Genomic DNA, 21,821 nt, shown 5'->3' on the forward strand with positions numbered 1-21,821 from the left:
TAAATAGCGATCGATCAGATTTTCTCCAAAGACACATTACAAGATGTGCAAAACAATTACCTCCATTTGCATGTCCAGTTTCTTTGGGAAATATCTTGACACAATCATCAGCCGAAATATACTTTGATTTTTTTTGCTTTGTGTGTGGAGAGAGTGACAGCAACACTGTCAGCAGAGAGTGAAACTGCCTTTGCAACGCTCAAGGAAGCCCTCATCAACTCTCCAGTCCTAGTTCCGCCTGCCTTGGACGTCCCTTTCATCCTCGACACAGACGCCAGCGACCATGGTCCGGGTGCGGTCCTGTCCCAGCTACTGCCAGGAGGTGAGCAGGTCATCGCATACTACAGCCGTGCTTTTAGCAAACCAGAGTGCAGGTATTGTCTGACCCGCAGGGAACTACACTCTGTTGCGCCAGTTCCGAGCCTACCTCACCAGCCGTCACTTCACCTTGTGCACCGACCATGCATCGCTTCAGTGGCTGGTGGACTTCAAGGAGCCCGAAGGACAGCTGGCGCGTTGGCTGGAGCAGCTCCAGGAGTTTGACTACACCATCCTGCACAGAGCAGGTACGCAGCACGCCAATGCGGATGCCCTATCATGCCGTCCCTGTGCACCTGAAGGTTGCCACTACTGCCGGACCAGACAGCAACGGGACCACAAGCAGGAGAATAGCAGCGAGTGCCTCATACCCCTGCCGGCATGCAAAGAGCTCTCCACAGTCTCTCCCTCAGATTGACAAATGCAAGAGGATCGGGACCCAGACCTGCAACCCTTGGTTTCCCTGGCTTGCGCAGGGCACCGGACCCTGCTGGGAAGATATCTCCTGCTGCTCACCAACCACCAAAGCGCTGTGGCCCCAGTGGTCCGGCTGCCCAATGTTTCGATATGTTGTACATATCTTTCTCAAGGGAGCCTGTGTTTGAATCAAAACATTGGAGGTATTTATAGGTTTTTGACGGCATGACAACTATTTGTTATTGTTTACATTCAAATCCATGATTTATTCTTACATGATGTAATGGTGTTCTATATATTGTGACATCATTTTTACTTCTATCTTTGAATCTGTATTAATTCTAATTAACACTACTTTATATAAACTTATATTTTTATTATATCATGCAATGCTGGCTGTGAGGATCAGTCTAGATTTGGCCTCCCCAGCGCATCAGCATGCACAACTTTTGAATGAATTTTGTTTATTTATTTAAATGTTATATATTTATTGAAGTTAATTAGTTCATTCTTTTCTGTTGAGTCCCACTGGCATAATCGTGTTCAGTCTATTTATCCATTTACTTTCTTTTATTCTTCTATATGTCGCATTGTCTAATTTGAGCTGTTCTAATACTACAAACTTGACATCATTTATGTCATGTCCCTGACTGGTGAAGTGCTGTACTATTGGTTCACTCATTTTTTTATTTCTAATTAATGAAAGGTGGTTCTGAATTCTTTTATATAAAGTAGTTCCAGTCTCTCCAACATATTTGATTTCATCACATTTTTCACAGGCTATTCGATAAACGACATTGCTATTTTTACAGTAGGTATTAGTTTTTAGTGGATATGTGGTGTTCTTATGTTTAATTATATTTTTATTTTTTCCATGTATTTACATGCTTTACATGTACTAGTGTTCTTATAACCTATTTGATCAATTATTCTTTTATGTTTACTGTGAACTAAAATTAGCTTCTCTTTTGAATGCTACAACTGGGGCATTAAGAAATACTTTTTTCAATTTTTCTGAATTATGTAGAATTCGCAAGTGTTTCCAAACTATCTTAGAAATATTGGGCAAAAGTTTAGAGTAAGTTATTACTAATGGGACTCTTTTGACCTTTTTATCTCTTTTTATAATCTATCAGATCATCTCTTTCTAGTTTATCCACTTTTCTTAACTCCGTCTCTATAATTCATTCTTTGTATCCTCTTTTTTTAAGATTTGTTTTTAATACATTTCTTTGTTTGGGGTCACCCCTGTGAAATTCTGCATTTTTGTGGACCACTGCACATTTGTAAGCTACGACTGGTTATATTTCTCTGCTGAAAACTCCTGCATCAGTAAAATACCTGTCAGTGATTTATGTGTTGCACATTATTATATTACAGTAGACTCACGCTAATCTAAACCACTTGGGACAGGACACTTGTTCAGAGTACTTATCATAATCTGTACCACTTTAAAAATGCCTTCTCTAGTCTGTTTTTATAATCTCCCCGTTTATATTTGATCAGATAAAAGCAATAGACCTTTGGGGGAGCATGTTATTTGTAACTTTAACATGCTTTACTGTACATGTGCAGGTCATGAATGTTGGGTTGACGTTTGCAGTAATATTTAAATTGAGCAGCAAGCATTTCAGGTGTGGATTAGCAAGAGTTTATTCTACTATTTAAAATAGATGGTCTATTTTATTACTTGGTAAAATAAATACCTACTCCATCATGATACTAAGTGGGGAGTCCATTTGGGTAGCTGAGTTATGTACGCAATGGTTGTAAATTGAAAGTGAATGGCACTTTTATACAGGTATTTTAAATGGTTTTGTGCGTGTAGCTGGCCTTGAACAGTCAATTTAATTTTGTGTTAGAAAGTCTGAGATTATAAGAGATGCTGAATGGGAATGTATATGGAATTAAAAGAAAACAGCAGTAAATAAATTCCATACCCATGACTCCTCTTGGTAAACTTTCAACCTACTTACTGTATCCCAATATCCATGTTAGTGGATTTGGTAGAGCTGTAAACTAATTGCACAGGAACCCCCCACACTGTACATCTGCTTTTATAACAACTGCTTGGACCTGTAGGAAATGTACATGCTCAGATTTCATCCTGATTGACAATTGTGAACCTAATACTAAAAGTAACTGCGTACAATTACACTTGAAGCATTTAGAACATAAAAACAATTGGAAGGTAAACACTGAGATTGGACAGAAACAGTATTAAAGACGACGTTTGTGTCTTTAACAAACATGCAAACGTAACAAGATGCAGAAGGTGGCTGACAAAAGTTTCCATTTATAGTGCTGACACAATTATTTGGATATTCTTCATTCTGTTAGCATTAGTTCCTAATCAACAATTCATTTTGGAGTTGGGTTAAGAGTCATGTGCTGCACAAGTCTTAGGTCATTTTCACCCTACTGCAAAGTTACCTGTCAAAACACAGTTCCCTTGTTTTAAGGGGCCCTTTTATACAGTGGAATCCAGTTTACCCCATAATGCCATTCCACTTGCATTCTCGTTTCTGTACTGGTGAAATACAGTACATGGCTCAGGGAATGTTCTCATCGTTCTATCTATGCATACAGTGAATGTCAGGTATTTTAATGAAGACTGGACTTTCTCTTAAAACTAATATTTATTTCATGTAAATTTCTTTACAACATCAAAACAGCATACACTATGATAGTCAAGAACAACATCATTATTGCCTAAAAATCTCTGTAGAACATCTTTTCTAAACAACAACTAATTTAATTTGGCAACAATACAGTTTAGATATGATGTAGACAAGATTCTTAACCTTTTTTATCCTTCATACATACATGTAATTATGGGGTTTTATTCTGAATTAGCAATACTATTGAAGATCGTGGTGAATTTTGGCAGTTTCATTTCACATTTACTTTAATTCTGACCTTTTCAAGTCATTAAAAGGTTCCCAGTGAAAATTCACAAACAGATGTTAACCTTATTTATCATTTTCTGTAACACATTCTTTGTCCACTATGATAAAGGACTATCAAATACAATAAACAAAAAGTTAGTAGAATGTAAATAAAACAATGTGCTTATTCCTGATTCACAATTTGAAATAAAAACCTACATGTTTAATCCTTCTGCTATTTACTAGCGACTGAAACTAAGATTATTTGTTGATACAGTAGATCTGTTTGTTATTAAAACAATTACAATTAAAATTACAACATTTGTGCTTAATGGGTAACTTTCCACTACTGTTCTTACTGTGTCTTTTCTTTCCCTCTTTTTACATAAAGGGACAACAATGATCAGGGAGGAGGGGTATTGATGCTCTATGTTCAGGTTGACAGCCCTCCAAAGCACATGTATTTGACTTCTAAGTATTCTTCAATTCCGTACTTAGACCCCTCTCTCCCGATGCCAGATTGCTTCACACCACCAAAAGGAGCTTCAGCAGCTGATAGCAACCCTTCATTCACTCCGACCATCCCCACTTCCAGCTGCTCTGCAACTCGCCAGATCTGACTGGGGTCCTTGGAATAAAAATAACCTGGCAAAAAAATAAACAAACAAACGGGCTGAGACGTTTATGCACAACTTTGTTACACTTTTCCTCGCTTTGCCTGAGTGACCAGGAAATATGAAGCACACAATGCAGGGACTGCAGTTAATCTCTTTTTCCACACTTCTCTAAAAAAATCAACAAATGTTCCTTATAACAAACTTAACTTCAGAGCTAGTACTGCTATAAGAACGGCAGAGGATGCAGTCAGCGTCCTCCAAACCTGGAGTTCCTTTCTGAACTGGCTATGGCTAGGGTTCTATGGCACACTAGCTAAATAATGCACATTATTACAATTTTAACACATATTTTTGAATTTCACAAATGGCAATCACATGATTTCTTTCGTAGATAGGGTACAGGTGACTAAAAACATCCTACCGTACACAAGTGTTAAATGTATTAAGTTAAACTTACCTGCCAAACCTACTGAGGCAGAATTAGCTATTGCAAGTGCTTCTTCCTCTGTGTCAAATCTGTAGAGGTAAAACACAGTAAACAAAAAAAAAAAGTTTTGGAGTTTATTATTTAAAAAGTGGGTATTTACTGGCAATTTAATGCTTCAGAAATGTGAAAGGACACTTTGCATTTAGGTATGTTTTTGGTCGAACAGTCAATAGTTATGAAAACACTACACATTGGCATTGATTCACATGGCTGTGAAATTGGTTAGGAAAAATGACTTCAACAGATGCAGACTGAATTTGGTATTTGAAGGCCAAATCCTAATTCTGGTATTTGAAGACCAAACAATAGGTGTGTAAGATGTTTCCTATATGGATAATACTACTTTTTAAATGGGGTGTCCCTACCTCGGGGAGGCGATGTACCGGATTTGCAGTTTAAGCGCATTATGGTACTGACACTGTTCCTGTTATGCGGCACTGTGAATATGATAATTACGGTATACAACAGTTCATACTATGTATACAACAACTAATACTATGTTTGTGTTCCTATGAACAAAGTTAAGGAAAACATTGTTTGTTTTCATTTGAACGGCTTTATTCAACATCCTGTACAAAATGAGTCTCAAGTAGTACTCGGTTTTCTCACCTAGCTTCACCAATAAAAACAAAAATAGCTTTTTTCGCAGGTGGATTATCGCAGCTGAAACTTAAAATGTAAGACAACTTGCCAAACATATCAAGAAAGAAAATGGAAAAAGCACAAGACATGTTAGGTAAAAGATACAGGTTTAGCAGCATAACTATTTTCACTGTCAGTGACACATCATTTATTGTAATGGTGCCTGATAAAAGATGCAGTAACAATGTAACAATGTTTATTGTCTTATTTGTAGCTCTACGTAGTTTAATTAATGTGAACTGATTGTTGTATTTTGATCATTGTTTTGGAGGAAACTCAGCAACACAAAATAAACATCATAAGTTATGTGAAGAAACCTTTTTTTGTACAAACTTTAGATGTGTAATATTGATTTGTTGAACACTGGAAGCTTGTGCAATACAATGTGTTGTGTAGACATACAATCAATAACAGATGTATTTAATAGTTTTACTATACGTATAAATAACTCTTCTCTGCTCTTAAATAATAACCTCGATTAGTAAGTGTTTGTGGTTCAAGCAATAGAGCCGATAATTTCCAAATTCTGTTTAAAATCAACTAAACAAAGCATTTTTGTTTGTTTTTTTTGTACTTTGCAGCACCATCTTGTTTTGGGCAAATTATTGATCTTAATATTTCAGAATAATACATACTGTGGCATTGTAAAATAAATTGGACAACTTTAGAGTGTTCATTTAAAGTTTTAAAATTCTGACTGTATAAAAAAAATATATATATATATATATATATATATATATATATATATATATATATATATATACATATACATACACATACACATACAATGCCTTGCATAAGTATTCACCCCCCTTGGACATTTCCACATTTTGTAGTGTTACAACCTGGAATTAAAATGGATTTAAATTAGGATTTTTTGTGACCGATTTACACAAAATAGTCCATAATGTCAAAGTGGGGAAAAAAAAATCTACATATTTTTCAAAATTATTTACAAATAAAAAACTGAAAAGTCTTGACTGCATAAGTATTCACCCCCTTTGCTTGCGACACCCCTAAATAAGCTCAATAAATATGCAACCAACAAATGTCTTTTTTTTTGTTTAATTAACTTTTGTGTCACAATAAAACATATTTTGCACCTTCAAAGTGTTAAGTATGTTGTGGAAATCAAACGGTAAAAATCCCGATTAAATCCATTTTAATTCCAGGTTGTAACACTACAAAATGTGGAAAAGTCCAAGGGGGGGTGAATACTTATGCAAGGCACTGTATATATATATATATATGTATATATATATATATATATATATATATAGTGCTAGGTTTGGGATTTTGTTTTCAAAGTAAAATTACAGTATTTCTCCATTTTTATTAAGTATGTAACTGACACAATTTACACCAGGATAATAAAGTTATCATAATATTGGTTTTGACAGATAATACCATGGATATTTTACATCGGCCTACCTCTAGTCCCTACTCCAAAGTTTCCCAAAAGCGTCTCTAAAGCAGTTGAAAGGTGCTGTATTTCATATGTGGTGTCCCCAATACATTTTCAGAAAGAATAGCGAGTGTGTAACCCCTGTTAGCAGGCATGGCAGTAGATAATCACGTAATCAAATAAGACTTTCTCACTTGAGAACCGGCACCAGGGGTCCAAACGTCTCCTCCTGAGTGCACAGCATGTCTGTAGTAACGTTGGAGAGGAGAGTTGGCTCCATAAAAGACCCTTTGAGACGCTTCCCTCCTTTTACCACTTTGGCACCGTGAGACACGGCATCTGCTATCTGCTTCTCCACCTAATCCAGAAGAAGTGACATTATATTGAACAGCACTGAACATCAGCACTTAACAAGACCCCTGCCCAAGAACTGCAGAATACAGTACCAATTATATCACAGGACTAATACTCAAAACTGCTGATACAGCGTTATACAGATCATTGTGTTGCAAGAACGAGAGACAGTAAGTTGAACACGTGTAACACCTCGCGATTGCTACAGTTCACCCTGATTCACCCAGCAGTATTGTACTGTGAGTATTGGGTTATTTTTGTCAGAAACTCCTGTTTAATTAAAGTCAGGCTCATTTTAATATTCTATTATTGCTACTGTGCTTTAACATGACATATCTCCAGCTTCAAGATCATGAGGTAAATCTTGACTTGCCCCAAATCGTTGATTAATGGAGACAAACACATCTCTCACTTTTACAGAGATAAGCAAACGTGTTTACAGGAATAAAGTATTCCAGTATTATTCAGAGAAATATAAAATACCTCACATTGCAAAGCCAGTTTTCATATGCCTTTCACTGTATTCTATATGTGTGGTACACTGCATACGAATGGTATTTTAGTGTTTGTAGTGCTTGTTAAATCCTACCTTTTCCACAGCTCTTTCGTTAATCAGGGGGCCCTGTGTGGTCTTTGACTCAAACCCATGTCCCACATGCAGCTGTTTCTCCATTGCTTTCGCTAGTTTTTCTACAAATATGTCGTGGATCCCTTTCTGCACCAGGAAACGGTTTGAACACACACAGGTCTGATCCCACCCAGAGGAGAAAAACAATGGTTAATATTTTGATATATTAAAACAGAAGCAAACAGTTTTGTTATTTTTTACATATATACTATATATATATATATATATATGATAAACAGATAGATAGAAAGATAGACAGATAGGCAGATAGACAGATAGAAATATTTTATATTTAGATATAATTTCGAATAATTGTAGCTAACACAATAATCAGAAATCTTAGCTGCATGGGTATCAAATGTGCAGTTTTGAAAGAAACACATATTGTATTTATTTCTGCAGCACACACTTTTTTTTTTTTTTTACAAGCTGCTATTTACCTGACCAGAGTTTCTGAACTTGGAGCCCATGGCCCCAATGACAGCCTGGTCCACATCAGCACTATCAAACACAATGAATGGAGCGTTTCCCCCCAGCTCCATCGAGACCCTCTTCACTGTGCCAGCAGCATGTCTCAGCAGAACCTACAAAACATAGCAGAGCAGGCTGGCTCTTTCAGATGGCCAGGGTGAGACAGTGATGGAGTGAAAAGCCTGTTGAGACAGTATTGTGTATGTGGTGCGGTGGTGCATAAACTAAATCCCCCTCAAAATTGGGGAGAGGGAATCCAGTATCAAAGGCGTACAATTGTTCTGTGGTCGTGCGTCTCGAGGGGAGAAGGAAGCCAACACCTTTATCCTAAACTCACTCAAGTCAAGGTGCAAATAAAGTGGAGTTTGAAGGAGTGCAAGCAACTGGGACAGCTTCAGAAAAACAATAGCTGAGTTAACACAAGATTTAAAAAGCATTAAAAGGATGGTTAAATTATGGAAACAATCATGATTCCTCACATGACTAAGCCTAGCTCATAATAAGATAACTAAAACATACAAGTGCCTCCAGCCAACATTAAAACCATTTTATCAAACTCTTAAGCCAACAACCAGAGGCTGGAGGATACTAATTTTAGGCTAGTTTTGTGCTAAACATTTGAAACACACCTTTCCAGTAGCAGTTGAGCCTGTGAAGGAGATTTTGCCAACCAGCGGGTTAGTACACAACACCTCCCCTACAGCAGGGGTGCTGGTCCTCGAGCAGGGGAGAACGTTGTAGACTCCCGCTGGGATCCCTGCCTGAGAAGCCAGCTACAAAAGAAAAACATCAGTTAGTACAGTACTGTGAATTAAAAACACTGCATTTTACTTTAAATGTATTTATTTGCCTTAGCATTGGAAGACAAGCGCAGCATGACCAACTGGTTGCCACCAATGCCAGCAACATATGACACACGAAGATCCAGGGAAGCAACCTCCAAGAAAAGGTATTAAAACCAAAACTCATCTAGGACAACTGGATGCTGCTAGAGACTGGAAAATGCTGGCAGATGTTGGACAACGGCTTATTTTCCCACCTGAGATTGCCACAACTAACCTTCGACCTAATATTGTCTTGTGGTCTGGATCAGCATGTCTTGTTCACCTGGTAGAGTTAACAGTGCCATGGGAGGATGTTGTGGATGAGGCGTATGAGAGGAAGAAACTTCGGTACGCTCAACTAGCTACTGAAGCGGAACAGCGAGGATGAAGAGTCCAGGTTTACCCAGTGGAGGTGGGTTGTCGAGGATTTGTGGCACACTCCTCAACCCGGTTTCTCAGAGACATTGGATTCAGTGGTCAAGAGTTGTGACGCATAGTGAAGAACTTATCTGAAGCAGCAGAGAGGAGCAGCAACTGGCTCTGGTTGAGACGAAAAGATTATAGTTGGGGATTTCAAGCACAGTAGAAAAAAAAAAAAAAGTACATGTAAAAGAAGTTAAGTAAACTGGGCTTAGCTGAGAGGAGGATGGAGGGGGTGATACTGGGACACCAGAATCATTATCGAGCCCTCTTAAGGTGTCGTGGGCTAGTCGACAAAACACCAAGGATGGAAGGTGCCCACTTGAAGACCCCAGAGAAGTACCCTACTCAGCTCAGTCCAGACAGTTGTCATGCTGATGCGCTAGAGAGGCCGCACTGTGGTTTATCCCTGGAGCCAGCATTGCAGCCGTTGTGAGTTCCGATGCGTCAGAGAGGCAAAATAGGCTGATCCCTGGAGCCAGCATTACACTTCAGCCATCAACACCAGGCAGAAGGATATCTACATCTACATCAGTGCGACTTACAATTGTTACACGATATCACATTATTCTTACATACAATTACCCATTTATACAGTTGTGTTTTTGCTGGAGCAATCTAGGTAAAGCACCTTGCTCAAGGGTACAGCAGTAGTGTCCCCCACCTGGCATTGAACACACGACCCTCCGGTCAAGAGTCTAGAACCCTAACCACTACTCCACACTGCTGCTGTATATATAGATGCACGAATCATTCACTCAGGGTTGGTGTGTTCAGGGAGAGAATAGGAGAGAGTGAGGAGAACGGAAACGAAAATAAATAAAACAATTGCTACTCGTGTTGGAACTACCAGCTTGATACTTGTTTTGGAAGAAACATTGCACTCAAGCCAGATTCAAAACAGGTTTTTCCTTTTTTGCATTTGTAGTGTGTGCTCCAATTTGCCTTAAATAAATGATACATGGATGCTCACCTCAGCCAGCGCAAGAGCAGATAGAGGAGTGTCCTCAGCTGGTTTCACCACCACTGTGCATCCTGCTGCCAAGGCTGCTCCAGCCTTCCGAGTGATCATCGCACTGGGGAAGTTCCACTGGTGAAGAAAAGGCAAAAAAAGTGTAGGGTTATACACACTAGCAGTTGAGGCAAAGTTGGCAGAGTTAACTATCTTACACTCATGTCTGACAATACAGTACATACATAGGTATTTACCTTTGTCTAAAACTGAAGAACAATCAAATATGTTTTTTTTGTGGCTTTAAAACAGCTAATACATGGAAGAAAAAAACAGCAATGTCTTCGGAGTCAAAATATGTTTTCCTGCGAAGCATTCAGTTAGGGAAGCAGCTGGTTATTTAGCAACTGGGAAAAAGGTATTGAAGAGGTGAGGACACATGCACTCTCCAGGTGAAATGACCAAGAAAGTACCAGGTACAATTTTTAAAAATGAAAACACCTGCTTGTTATAGTGTCTTTCAAAACTGCAAATTTGAGCGTTACATAGTGAATGGACATGCTCAACCGTGCAAATATGAAGTGTCTGAAATACAGGGCTTTGACAGCAGCAGCTTTGTAAAAGTACTGCCACAAAAAGCATTCACGTTTTTCTGGAAAGTTACCATCATTTGACTTTAACCAAAGGAATCGTTATTATTTAAATTCCAGCCGATTCCGTCCTAAGATGTGCACCTAGGCTGCACACTGACAGACTAAGTTCAAGGTTGCGAAGAGGCCATAAACAACATCTGAAATTAATCTTCGTCGAAGCGTGCGTCTGTTGAAAATGAGTGTAAAGATCTGACAAGTAAAATAATCCTTGAATCAACACATTTAATATAAAATATACACATTTTACTGCCATTTTTAAAATATGCTTGTGGTATAAACAGAATATTGAACGATCGTTCGTCGTATGTGTTTTTTATTCACCGTAGGAGGATGTCCTTAAACTGGGACAAAGTGTTTTACACACCACTGAAATCCCTTTGTGCTGCTAAACACACTGATATCCCTGAATAAACAGGAATACATAATCTCAGATGATTTTAATTTTTTTGCAATAGTAAGCCAAATATTAATTTATTACCAAGGCAGAATGACAGTGTGGAACATTTGTTCTTCATTTTTTGCAATGACTAGTACAAGATTAGTACAATATTCAATTCAATATGGTACTGATCTTGGCAGCCACCACTGCAAAAAACTCAACAGAGCTTGCAAAAGGCGTCACAGTCAGAGTGGAGAAATATGGACAGTTGCTCAGACACACTAGGGTAACAGACTCACAGGAGTTATAATCGATGCTACTCCCACAGGCTGTTTGAGTAACAGAATCCTTCGGTCCTTTGCAGTAAGGGGGACAACATCGCCATAGACCCGCCGAGCTTCTTCAGAAAACCATTCGAGAAAGGAGGCAGAGTACGCAACTTCCCCATAGGCTTCTGTTAAAGGTTTCCCCTAGAAACAGGAAAAAAGACAACCGGTATCATTAAACTATATTCCAGGTGTTATGTGGTTATAGGATGATTAGCTACAAACAGTTTTTGTAGTTGAGCATTAGCTGTTATGACATCTCCAAGCTGTTTTAAAAACAGACTTCCTAAATATGTAACAAATATCTTATAAACTTCATAGGTCACCCCACCATTATTGTGTAATTAAACAGTAACTTGTAATTTGTATGTGGAGTACTCCAGTAATGGCTGGTTACAGAGGCACTGTTAAACATATGCAATGTGGTTATGTTGTTTTTGTACAGTGGGTAACAAAAGTAATGGACAGATGAATAGATTCATGATGAGTGGCTCTTATTTGCCTATTTTACTCCACTTACATCCTTGCCTAATAGGCAAGCAATCTCACAAGTGCAGTGGTATTCCAAATATCCAGTTAGTAATATCTAACAATGCAGAATGATGGAGACCGTTCTTTATTTTACCTAATATATGTACTCCATATATTACCGGTAATTTTAATATTAAGTATTATAGTAGTTACTATGTTTTCTATTGCCGATTGCTCCACATTAGAAGATCTGGGTTTCCACTCTTTTTCACTTACACATTCTGCTGTTATTAATTTGGCAAGATCATCTTTGTTTTGCATTACCAGTTCGTACCATTTTCGGAGCAGCACACTTCTTTCCTTAAAGAAAAAAAAGAAACCTTTGTTTGCAATGTTGCCTGAAAGTAACATTTGACAATATAAGGTTAAATATACTTTACAGAGATTTATCATATGGACCAGGACACTAGCTTCTTTATTGGGAATGTTTCCTTGGCCCATGTATGTAATGTTACAGTTCTGTATCAGACATGAAACTCTGTGAGGGTGGCCCCCCTTTAGGGGGCATGTTAAGGATTATACTCTGGTGGAGGCTAGACATTATCCAGCTATATTGGGGTCACAGGGGTGACCCCAAACAAAGAAATGTATTAAAAACAATTCTTAAAAAAAGAGGATACAAAGAATGAATTATAGAGACGGAGTTAAGAAAAGTGGATAAACTAAAAAGAGATGATCTGATAGATTATAAAAAAGAGATAAAAAGGTCAAGAGAGTCCCATTAGTAATGACTTACTCTAAACTTTTGCCCAATATTTGTAAGATAGTTTGGAAACACTTGCGGATTCTACATAATTCAGAAAAATTGAAAAAAGTATTTCTTAATGCCCCTGTTGTAGCATTCAAAAGAGAAGCTAATTTTAGTTCACAGTAAACATAAAAGAATAATTGATAAAATAGGTTATACAAACACTAGTACATGTAAACCCTGTAAATACATGGACAAAAATTAAAATATAATTAAACATAAGAACACCATATATCCACTAAAAACTAATACCTACTGTAAAAATAGCAATGTTGTTTATGGAATAGCCTGTGAAAAATGTGATGAAATAAAATATGTTGGAGAGACTGGAACAACTTTATATAAAAGAATCCAGTATTGCAGTATTGTAGTATTGCAGTATTGTAGTATTGCAAAAATTAGACAATGCGACATATAGAAGAATAAAAGAAAGTAAATGGATAAATGGACTGAGCACGATTATGCCAGCGGGACTCAACAGAAAAGAATGAACTAATTAACTTCAATAAATATTTAACATTTAAATAAATAAATAAACCAAATTCATTCAAAAGTTGTGCATGCTGATGCGCTGGGGAGGCCAAATCAAGACCGGCTCCCTTGAGAAAGATATGTTTTTACATATCGAAACGTTGGGCAGCTGGCTCTCTGCGCATTATATATATATATATATACATATCATCCTATGACCAAAAAAGTACAACACATCATACAAAGAAATTTTAGCATTCTTCAAGATGATCCTTCTACAGCTCCTATTTTCAATAACCCTCCCCTAATGTCATACAGAGGAGACAAAAATCTAAGAGAGCATCTGGTCCACAGTAACATACGACCCAATCTTAAGGGTACGTTTCCATGCAATAGGTCACGTTGTGCAACTTGTAAATAATTTCACAGCAACACAGTAGTTAAGGGAGCAAAATCCTCATTTACTATCCATGATACTTTTACTTGCATTAGTAAAGGAATAGTATATTGCATTGACTGCATCAAATGTAACAAGCTATATATTGGTCAAACAAAACGACGCTTGGCTGATCGCTTCGTGGAACATCTGAGAAGTATACGAATTAACACCTCTACCTTTCCTGTCACCAGACATTTTAACAGAAATGACCACACTATAAAGACATCACAATTTGTGGGATGGTTCAATGCTATGGAACTAATGCCGTCAGGAAACAAAAGGAATGTGAACTTATTTTCAAACTAGGCACTTTGGAGCCATTTGGAATGAACATTCTATTCTGATGTCATCATCATCATCATCATCATCATCATCATCATTCTGGAATTGTGTTTAAAAGACTACTTGTTTGTTTTTTATCAACTTCTTAAAGCACTGTTTTTTTGTATTCAGCCGATGAAGGACTTGTAGTCCGAAACGTCCTGATAATTGATTTGTAATCAATTATTCTACTTTAAGTACCTGAAATATCCTTTTTTATTTTTCTTAAATATTTCCCAACATAAAACCAATGTCACCTTACAATAATTGATTTTGAGTTTCAGTGTTTTAAAATAAAATATCAAACAGAACGAAATTTCAATGTACCATTTGTAATTCAGTAATATGAGAGAATTGGTCAGGGGTCTGAATACTTTTGCAAGGCACTGTGTGTATATATATATATATATATATATATATATGTGTGTGTGTGTGTGTGTGTGTGTGTGTGTGTATACACACACACACACATACACATACATTGGTATCCATTAAAAAAGCACAATGGTTTCAGTCTGGTGGTAATGCTATGGAACGCGTATGACGCAGCTGTGCAGTACACACGCTTGTAAAACTGTTATAGACATAAAATACATTGCACCAATTCAGTTTAAAAATATAAAATGTGTAGAAACCAACCTTAGCTAAGCTTTGCTTCCACGACTGAAATGCAGTATAGGCAGCATTGACAGCTTCTTTGGCCTCATGGGTCCCGCAATCCGCCACCTTGGCTAGCTCCTTCCCAGTTGCAGGATCCAACACTGGGAAAGAAGCAGGAGCGGACACCCAGCGACCACCGATATAGGCTTGAGTGCGAACTAAATTCTGGGAGACAGAGAGTGAATATCCCCGGCGGATCGCAGCAACCAAGCCAGGGGTAGAGCGAGAGAAAAAAACACGATCTCGAATTAGACATAAAACGCCCATCATAGCAGATACAGACTGGCTTGTTCAATAATAATAGCAACTATCGTAAAACATAAAAAAACAAATATGTTGTTTTTATGCTAAATAATTTTGCCGTTTATTCAGCATCAGTCCAGTTCCAACACCCTCGCACAACTGTACTGCAGAAAACAAATTTTTACACAGGAGTCTGCGCAAGTCATGTGACTTTGATTATTGCTTTTTTTTCTTCTTTTTTAAATTAATCAGGCTTATTCTTAAAATATGGATCAGTTCAGTTCAATTCGAATAATTGTGCAGATTAACATTGCAAATATAAAACCAATGTTCTTTAGTTTAATTATCCCTCAGAATATTGCCTTAATATTGCAAATAAAACCAGTTTTCTCTAGTTTCATAAACTCAAGGTACAACACATATCTACATAATCAACTTCCGCTGTCTAGGCAAGGACAGAAGGCTAGGACCATCTATCCCATGATTCAATGCGTGTAATCATCACAGGCGCCATTATTGGAGCCCACTCAGCGCTGGACAGTAACGCAAAGCGTTGAGCAGGCAGCAGAAGAAACGGACTACAATTTCTAATTTTGTAAGATTAAGAACGAACCAATATATGATTATGTGACCGTTGAAATAGATTTTGTAATTCTGCCATGTTTATATATAGGTAGCAGTGTGGAGTAGTGGTTAGGGCTCTGACCGGAGGGTTGTGGGTTCAATCACAGGTAGGCGGTCACTCCTGCTGTACCCTTGAGCAAGGTACTTTACCTAGATTGCTTCAGTAAAAACCCAACTGTATAAATGGGTAATTGTATGTAAAAAAATAATGTAATTGTATGTAAAAAATAATGTGATGTCTTGTAACAATTGTAAGTCGCCCTGGCTAAGGGCGTCTGCTAAGAAATAAATAATAATTATATATATAATGTGTGTGTGTCTTGAATTTATTTTACATCATTATAAATAGACCTCAAAGTTCTGTTTGCATGTGCTAAGGTGTCTGATTCCGAGACCGATTATTTATGCATTTTATGACGACTAAGTGTCATGAAGATTTACAACTTATTTTTTATGCAATGTGTATTTCTTTCCTTTCTATTCAGTTACAGTTAATTTTGTATGCGTTTGTGTTTTTGTATAAATCTGTCTGACGGGTCCATTTTATAACATTTTTTATTCTATTAGGTATTAGTTTAATCAACTGTAATCTTCCCTTTGCCATTGCAACTGTTAACATAATGGATTTTGATGTGGAGTAGTGGTTAGGGCTCTGGATTCTTGACCGGAGGGTTGTGGGTTCAATCCCAGGTGGGGGACACTGCCGCTGTACCCTTGAGCAAGGTACATTACCTAGATTGCTCCAGTAAAAACCCAACTGTATAAATGGGTAATTGTATGTAGAAATAATGTGATATCTTGTAACAATTATAAGTCGCCCTGGATAAGGGCGTCTGCTAAGAAATAAATAATAATCTTCAACTGTAACCTTCCCTCTGCCATTGCTACTGTTAACATAATGGATTTTGATTATTTTTTTTTATAAACATTTAACCAAAAGGACACATTAATATGACCCAACGGGTGCTGAAGGTGAGACTAATTAAATCAGCCTCTCTTTCTGTACACACAAAGACCCTGTTGAAGAATGGACTAAGCCAACTTGAAATTTTCTTCAGCAGCCAGGCTTGAAGCAATGAAACTTGCTAAGACTCATTTTCATCTTATTTATATTTCCCAGATTGCCCGTGATGCCTGCAATCGCTGGTTCCACCTTGTTTGTGTAAGAAAGCCAGACCTGAGCGATGCTGACAGCTATCATTGTAATGTTTGTAGGAGGAAACACAATGTTTAAACCTTGAGTTTACGGATTGCGTTACATTGTTTTTGTTAATCAGTATTGGTACCCAGTTGTTTTCTGTGATTCTCTCAATAAAGCTCAATTACAGGTGGTGTACTGTAAAAATGAACTGTTTCAATGTCACATTCTTTTAGCCTTTAACCATGTAAATGATACAGACCCCTCAGTGTTTTTACTGCTGTATTCTGTGATTCTCTTAAGTTACAGTACAGCTGGTGTTCAGCTGAAATTTATCCTGCCAGATTTTTTTTTTTTTCTGTACATATCAAGGTTAGATGTTTTTTTCTCATTTCTGTATTACTTCATGCTTACAAATCATTTGATCTGATAGGACATAACCCTTAGATTATGGTACCGCAGTCACTTTGGTTTTGTTCAGCAAAACTCTAATTTCTAGTTGTAAATACTTTTGATATGAATCAAACAATGTGTATGTGTGAGGACATGCATACGCCTTTTTTGTGAGTTTGACATTTCTAGGAGCACTGCTTGAACTATATAGGGGGTACCAAATAATACAGCCATAGACTATGATAGTGTCCGCTGTCTAATTTGGCATCCCGTGTTTCTTACTGTATATACAACCAATATCAATCTTGTGTGTGTAACCTACTGTATATAAAATACATATATAAACAAATATCTGTAAACAGTAATGTTATTTCTAATACATTATGCACTTTAAAATAATTTACACGACTTGTGTTTATTCTAGACACAGCACGAGGCACAGAGCCACATTAAATTCAATCTCACATTACTCAATCATTTACTTTAAAGTTTTGAAAAGTTGTGCATGCTGATGTGCTGGGGAGGCCAAATCAAGACTGGCTCCCTTGAGAAAGAAATGTACAACATATCAAAACGTTGGGCAGCTGGCTCTTTGAGCATATATATATATATATATATATATATATATATATATATATGTATATATATATATATATATATATATATATATATATATATATATATATATATATATATATATATATATATATATATGCTACTTTCAAATCATTACAATCGTTTATATAACAGGTCGGACACACTAAGCATTAATTTGACTAATGATATGCATGTTGTTTTAGCTGCGAGTGATATCATGCAGGCTTGTGTACAAAAAAAAAAAAAAAGACGTTTTTAACCAAGACAAAACTCAACAGGTTGTTCAAGTAAGATCATTGTGATAAGTTGCGTATTAAAAAAAAAAAAAAAAAAAAAAACAGATCAAAGACGTTTTTAATGCCATCCGGGTCAAAAAAACGCGTTGTTTAGTACGGGTTTCAAATACACGTTCTCATTTGACCTCAGTACGTGTTGTAATTCTAATACTACGCGGACTAATTTGGCCAATAAGATCGCTGAAAATGAACCGGGAACCAATTAATTCAAAGAAAATAGTACGTGTAATAAATTATCCAATTAAAAGTCGACATCAGAAATTGCCCTCCAATTCGTGGCGGTACACATTGTACTCTGACGAGTTCTCAATCGGTAATCGGATTTCCGCGTTTGATCTGGATTATATTGTACAATTGAGTTTTTCAAAACATCAAAATGCGATCGGGATTACTGTGAACCGGATTTCGTTTTGGTAATCCAATCGCACTTTTAATCACGATTAAATGTTGCAATTGGGTTTTCCAGAATTTCAAGATAAGATCAGGATTACTTTTATCCAAAATACCAGTTTTATAGTAAACCAGATTTAAAGTTTTGTACTATCGAGATCAAAAAACAGGATCGGATCCGGGCTCACTGGAGCCGGATCTTGAAAAGGCATTGTACTAAACGGATCAGTATCTGGCTCCACTGATCCGATTTTTAAACAGCGCGTGCGGTAACTAAGGAGGTAACTATACAGTGACGGTGTTTTCTGTGTTCGAGCAGACTAAACAACATGTCGAGAAGGTGGACTTCCCAGGAGGAGGAGGCGTTAGCTGTAGCATATAGGGAAAAAAAAGAAATTATAACTGGTAGAATTAATCAAAATCTAACCACTTACTTAAAACACAAAACATGGGGGGAAATATTGACAGCTGTCAATAGGTAAATGTCTAATTTTATATGTAGTATATAAATGTATTGGGTAACGTTAGTAATTAGTATAAAAATACTAGGATATTATATAGCCTAACAAATTAACAAATTAACCGAAGCATAAATAACGAATTTCACTCAGGATTCTATATATCAGATAGAAAACATTATTCTTTATTGTTTCAATTTACTAGCCTCGGACAAAACAGGACTCTTGGGGAAATCAAAATTAAATTAAAAAACTTGAAACAACGATGTATTATTTTTTACTCAATAATGCATTTTTTGTTGTTTAGCATTTTAGAGTAATTATAATAGATTAAATACTTCTTTTTGTAGCAAAAGAGAAATTAGCTTCAGTTCGCCGGACAGGGGGAGGTCCTCCTCCGCCAGAAAGCCATGAGGCCGTTGCAATCTTGGAGATGTTCCAGGGGAGGCCAAATGTGGAGGGGATTGAGGGAGGTTGCGAGTCAGCCGTAGGTAAATGCAACAGGAATACAGTATAGTTAATTTAGTGTGGATATATTTTTTATAATTATTGCACATTTTTTTTAGGACAGGACTACGTCTTCATTGTTACTGAAGGTAAAGCTAATTATTTTGAATCTGGTTGTAATGAGATAATTTTATAGAACAAACCTTTTTTTCCCCATAAGAACCAAATATATTACATGACAACCGTATTGTTAATATTTAAATATATTTTATTTCATAGATACACAACAGAATGAACACAGTACTCAGAAAGAGAGGATAAAAAAGAAGACAATAGAGGATGACATTTTAATATTAACAAAAAGGAAATTAGAACTTGAAATTGAAAAATTAGAACTAGAAATAAAGAAGCTGAAAGAAAATTAATTATGTACATGTAATACAATGTAGTGGTTGTTGTTGTTTTGTATTGAAATAAATACTAATGTTATTGAATTCTACAATGTAGTTGTTAATAAATAAATACATTTGGTAAGGTGACTGTTAATTCACCAATAAACTTGACCAGTAAGAATTTACTGTTTATTCAGTTTTTAAGAAAAATAATTCTCCACAATATAATTCCTCATAATTTGTCCTGCTCGTAAATTATCATTTATTTCAATGGTTTCTTCATTTACATCTGCATTATCTTCCGGAGGAATTGGTTCGTTGGCCTCGATACATACATTGTGCAGCACTGCACACGCTAGCACCACATTCGCAATTCTGTCTGAGGCCAGCCTAATCTCCCAATGCAGACAACCAAAACGCCTCTTCAAGATGCCAATTGTTTGTTCAATTTTCACCCTGGTTCTGCGGTGTGCTTTGTTTTACCTATTAAAAAGCACAGCATTCCTTTACACTGTATTCTGCCAAACTCATGAGGTCCACTTTTTAATAATCACATTTATTTAACAGCTTCACTGTTTTATATATCAGATATGTTTTATATACAAATGTTATAATTAATATGTTGTCCTATTATGAAAAATGTAAGATGTAGTTATGAAAAGATGAAATGGTGTAATCATTTGAGAGAAGTGCCTGTGATCAAATACCGTTCAGATAACTTATTTTGATTGTTACTTATTTTGTTACAAGGTAGAAAAGTGGTTGTTTCTCTTTAAACTGAGATCATTTATAAATGTTTTTACCTTACTATCTCAAACACTAGACACAATGTGTTTGGTTACTGTGTAGATGAGATGATTGTGGTAGTGGTACACAGTGTATTACAATTACTATGTAACTGCCCTTTTTTGTACCTCTGAAAGTAGTGGTATTAAATAGTGGTATTAATAATAATACGTACAAGATTCTAGATAATTGCACACATTGGAATTTCTAAAAATCCACGAGTCGTGGCAAGATCCTGGCCATTTTGCCACGATGTTAGAGATCCTGTAATTTGCATCACAGATTATCTAGTAATAAAAAGATATATAGATATAGATGTATATATAGATGTGTGTGTGTGTGTATATATATATATATATATATATATATATATATATATATATATAAAAATTACAAATATAATGCAGTTAATAGAATTCACCTGAACATTTACTGAATGAACTTGCCTTCTGTTTAAGTAAACTGGCTCATCCCTTACAGGTGCAATAATGCGGATATGGGTGCCGTGAACAGCTCCGATGACACCCGGAAAGCCTAATGAAAGAGCGAATAATAAACCTTGTTGAAATCTGTACTGTCCTGTATTGCTTACAAGTTTATTATTACGAGTTTATTATTACAAGCTCAGGAAGCTGAGCTTGTAAAACGTCTATGAGGAAGTGAAGTATGATTTCATACTGTACTGTCACAGCATTTAATACGTGTATACAGTCTGTGTGTGCACGCAGTCTGTTTTTTTTGTTTTTAACATGTGAAACAATAAAGTATATTTTAGTTTTTTCATTGCTAAGCATCATGATTATGTTACCCCAGTGAGTTCCTTGCATGCACTGACTTGGCTGAGAAATCCTGCCATTTTACTTGCACAAACTGCACCTACAAGCAAAACACAAGACTCTTGTTACGAAACCTGTGGCCAGACAAGTTGGAGTTGCTACAACCCCCACAAACGCACTTGTTTACCACCACAGCCCGTCTTTCACACTGTCAGTACAGTGTGTGGCGTGTTCTGGCCTCCCACTATGTCACAGGTGACGTAGGCACAAATGGAGAGTTTTTGGCAGTAGCCTAGGATCCGGTTTTATCACAAAATACGGGCACAGAAA

The 21,821-nt window shown here is 36.7% G+C and overlaps 1 protein-coding gene across 1 annotated transcript; it reads right to left on the reverse strand.

The window, feature by feature from the left end:
* Positions 1–3,355: 3,355 nt before the first annotated feature.
* Positions 3,356–15,644, reverse strand: aldh5a1 (aldehyde dehydrogenase 5 family, member A1 (succinate-semialdehyde dehydrogenase)). The gene is made up of 10 exons (XM_034000707.3): positions 14,931–15,644; positions 12,529–12,612; positions 11,755–11,925; positions 10,445–10,561; positions 8,857–9,000; positions 8,197–8,340; positions 7,718–7,876; positions 6,969–7,132; positions 4,698–4,756; positions 3,356–4,268 (listed from the first exon to the last, which is right to left on the reverse strand). The coding sequence occupies exons 1-10, from the start codon at positions 15,219–15,221 to the stop codon at positions 4,057–4,059; spliced, it is 1,545 nt and encodes a 514-aa protein (XP_033856598.3). The 5' UTR covers positions 15,222–15,644; the 3' UTR covers positions 3,356–4,056.
* Positions 15,645–21,821: the final 6,177 nt, after the last annotated feature.

This window comes from Acipenser ruthenus, chromosome 4 (genome assembly GCF_902713425.1).
Source record: "Acipenser ruthenus chromosome 4, fAciRut3.2 maternal haplotype, whole genome shotgun sequence".
Taxonomy (NCBI): domain Eukaryota; kingdom Metazoa; phylum Chordata; class Actinopteri; order Acipenseriformes; family Acipenseridae; genus Acipenser; species Acipenser ruthenus.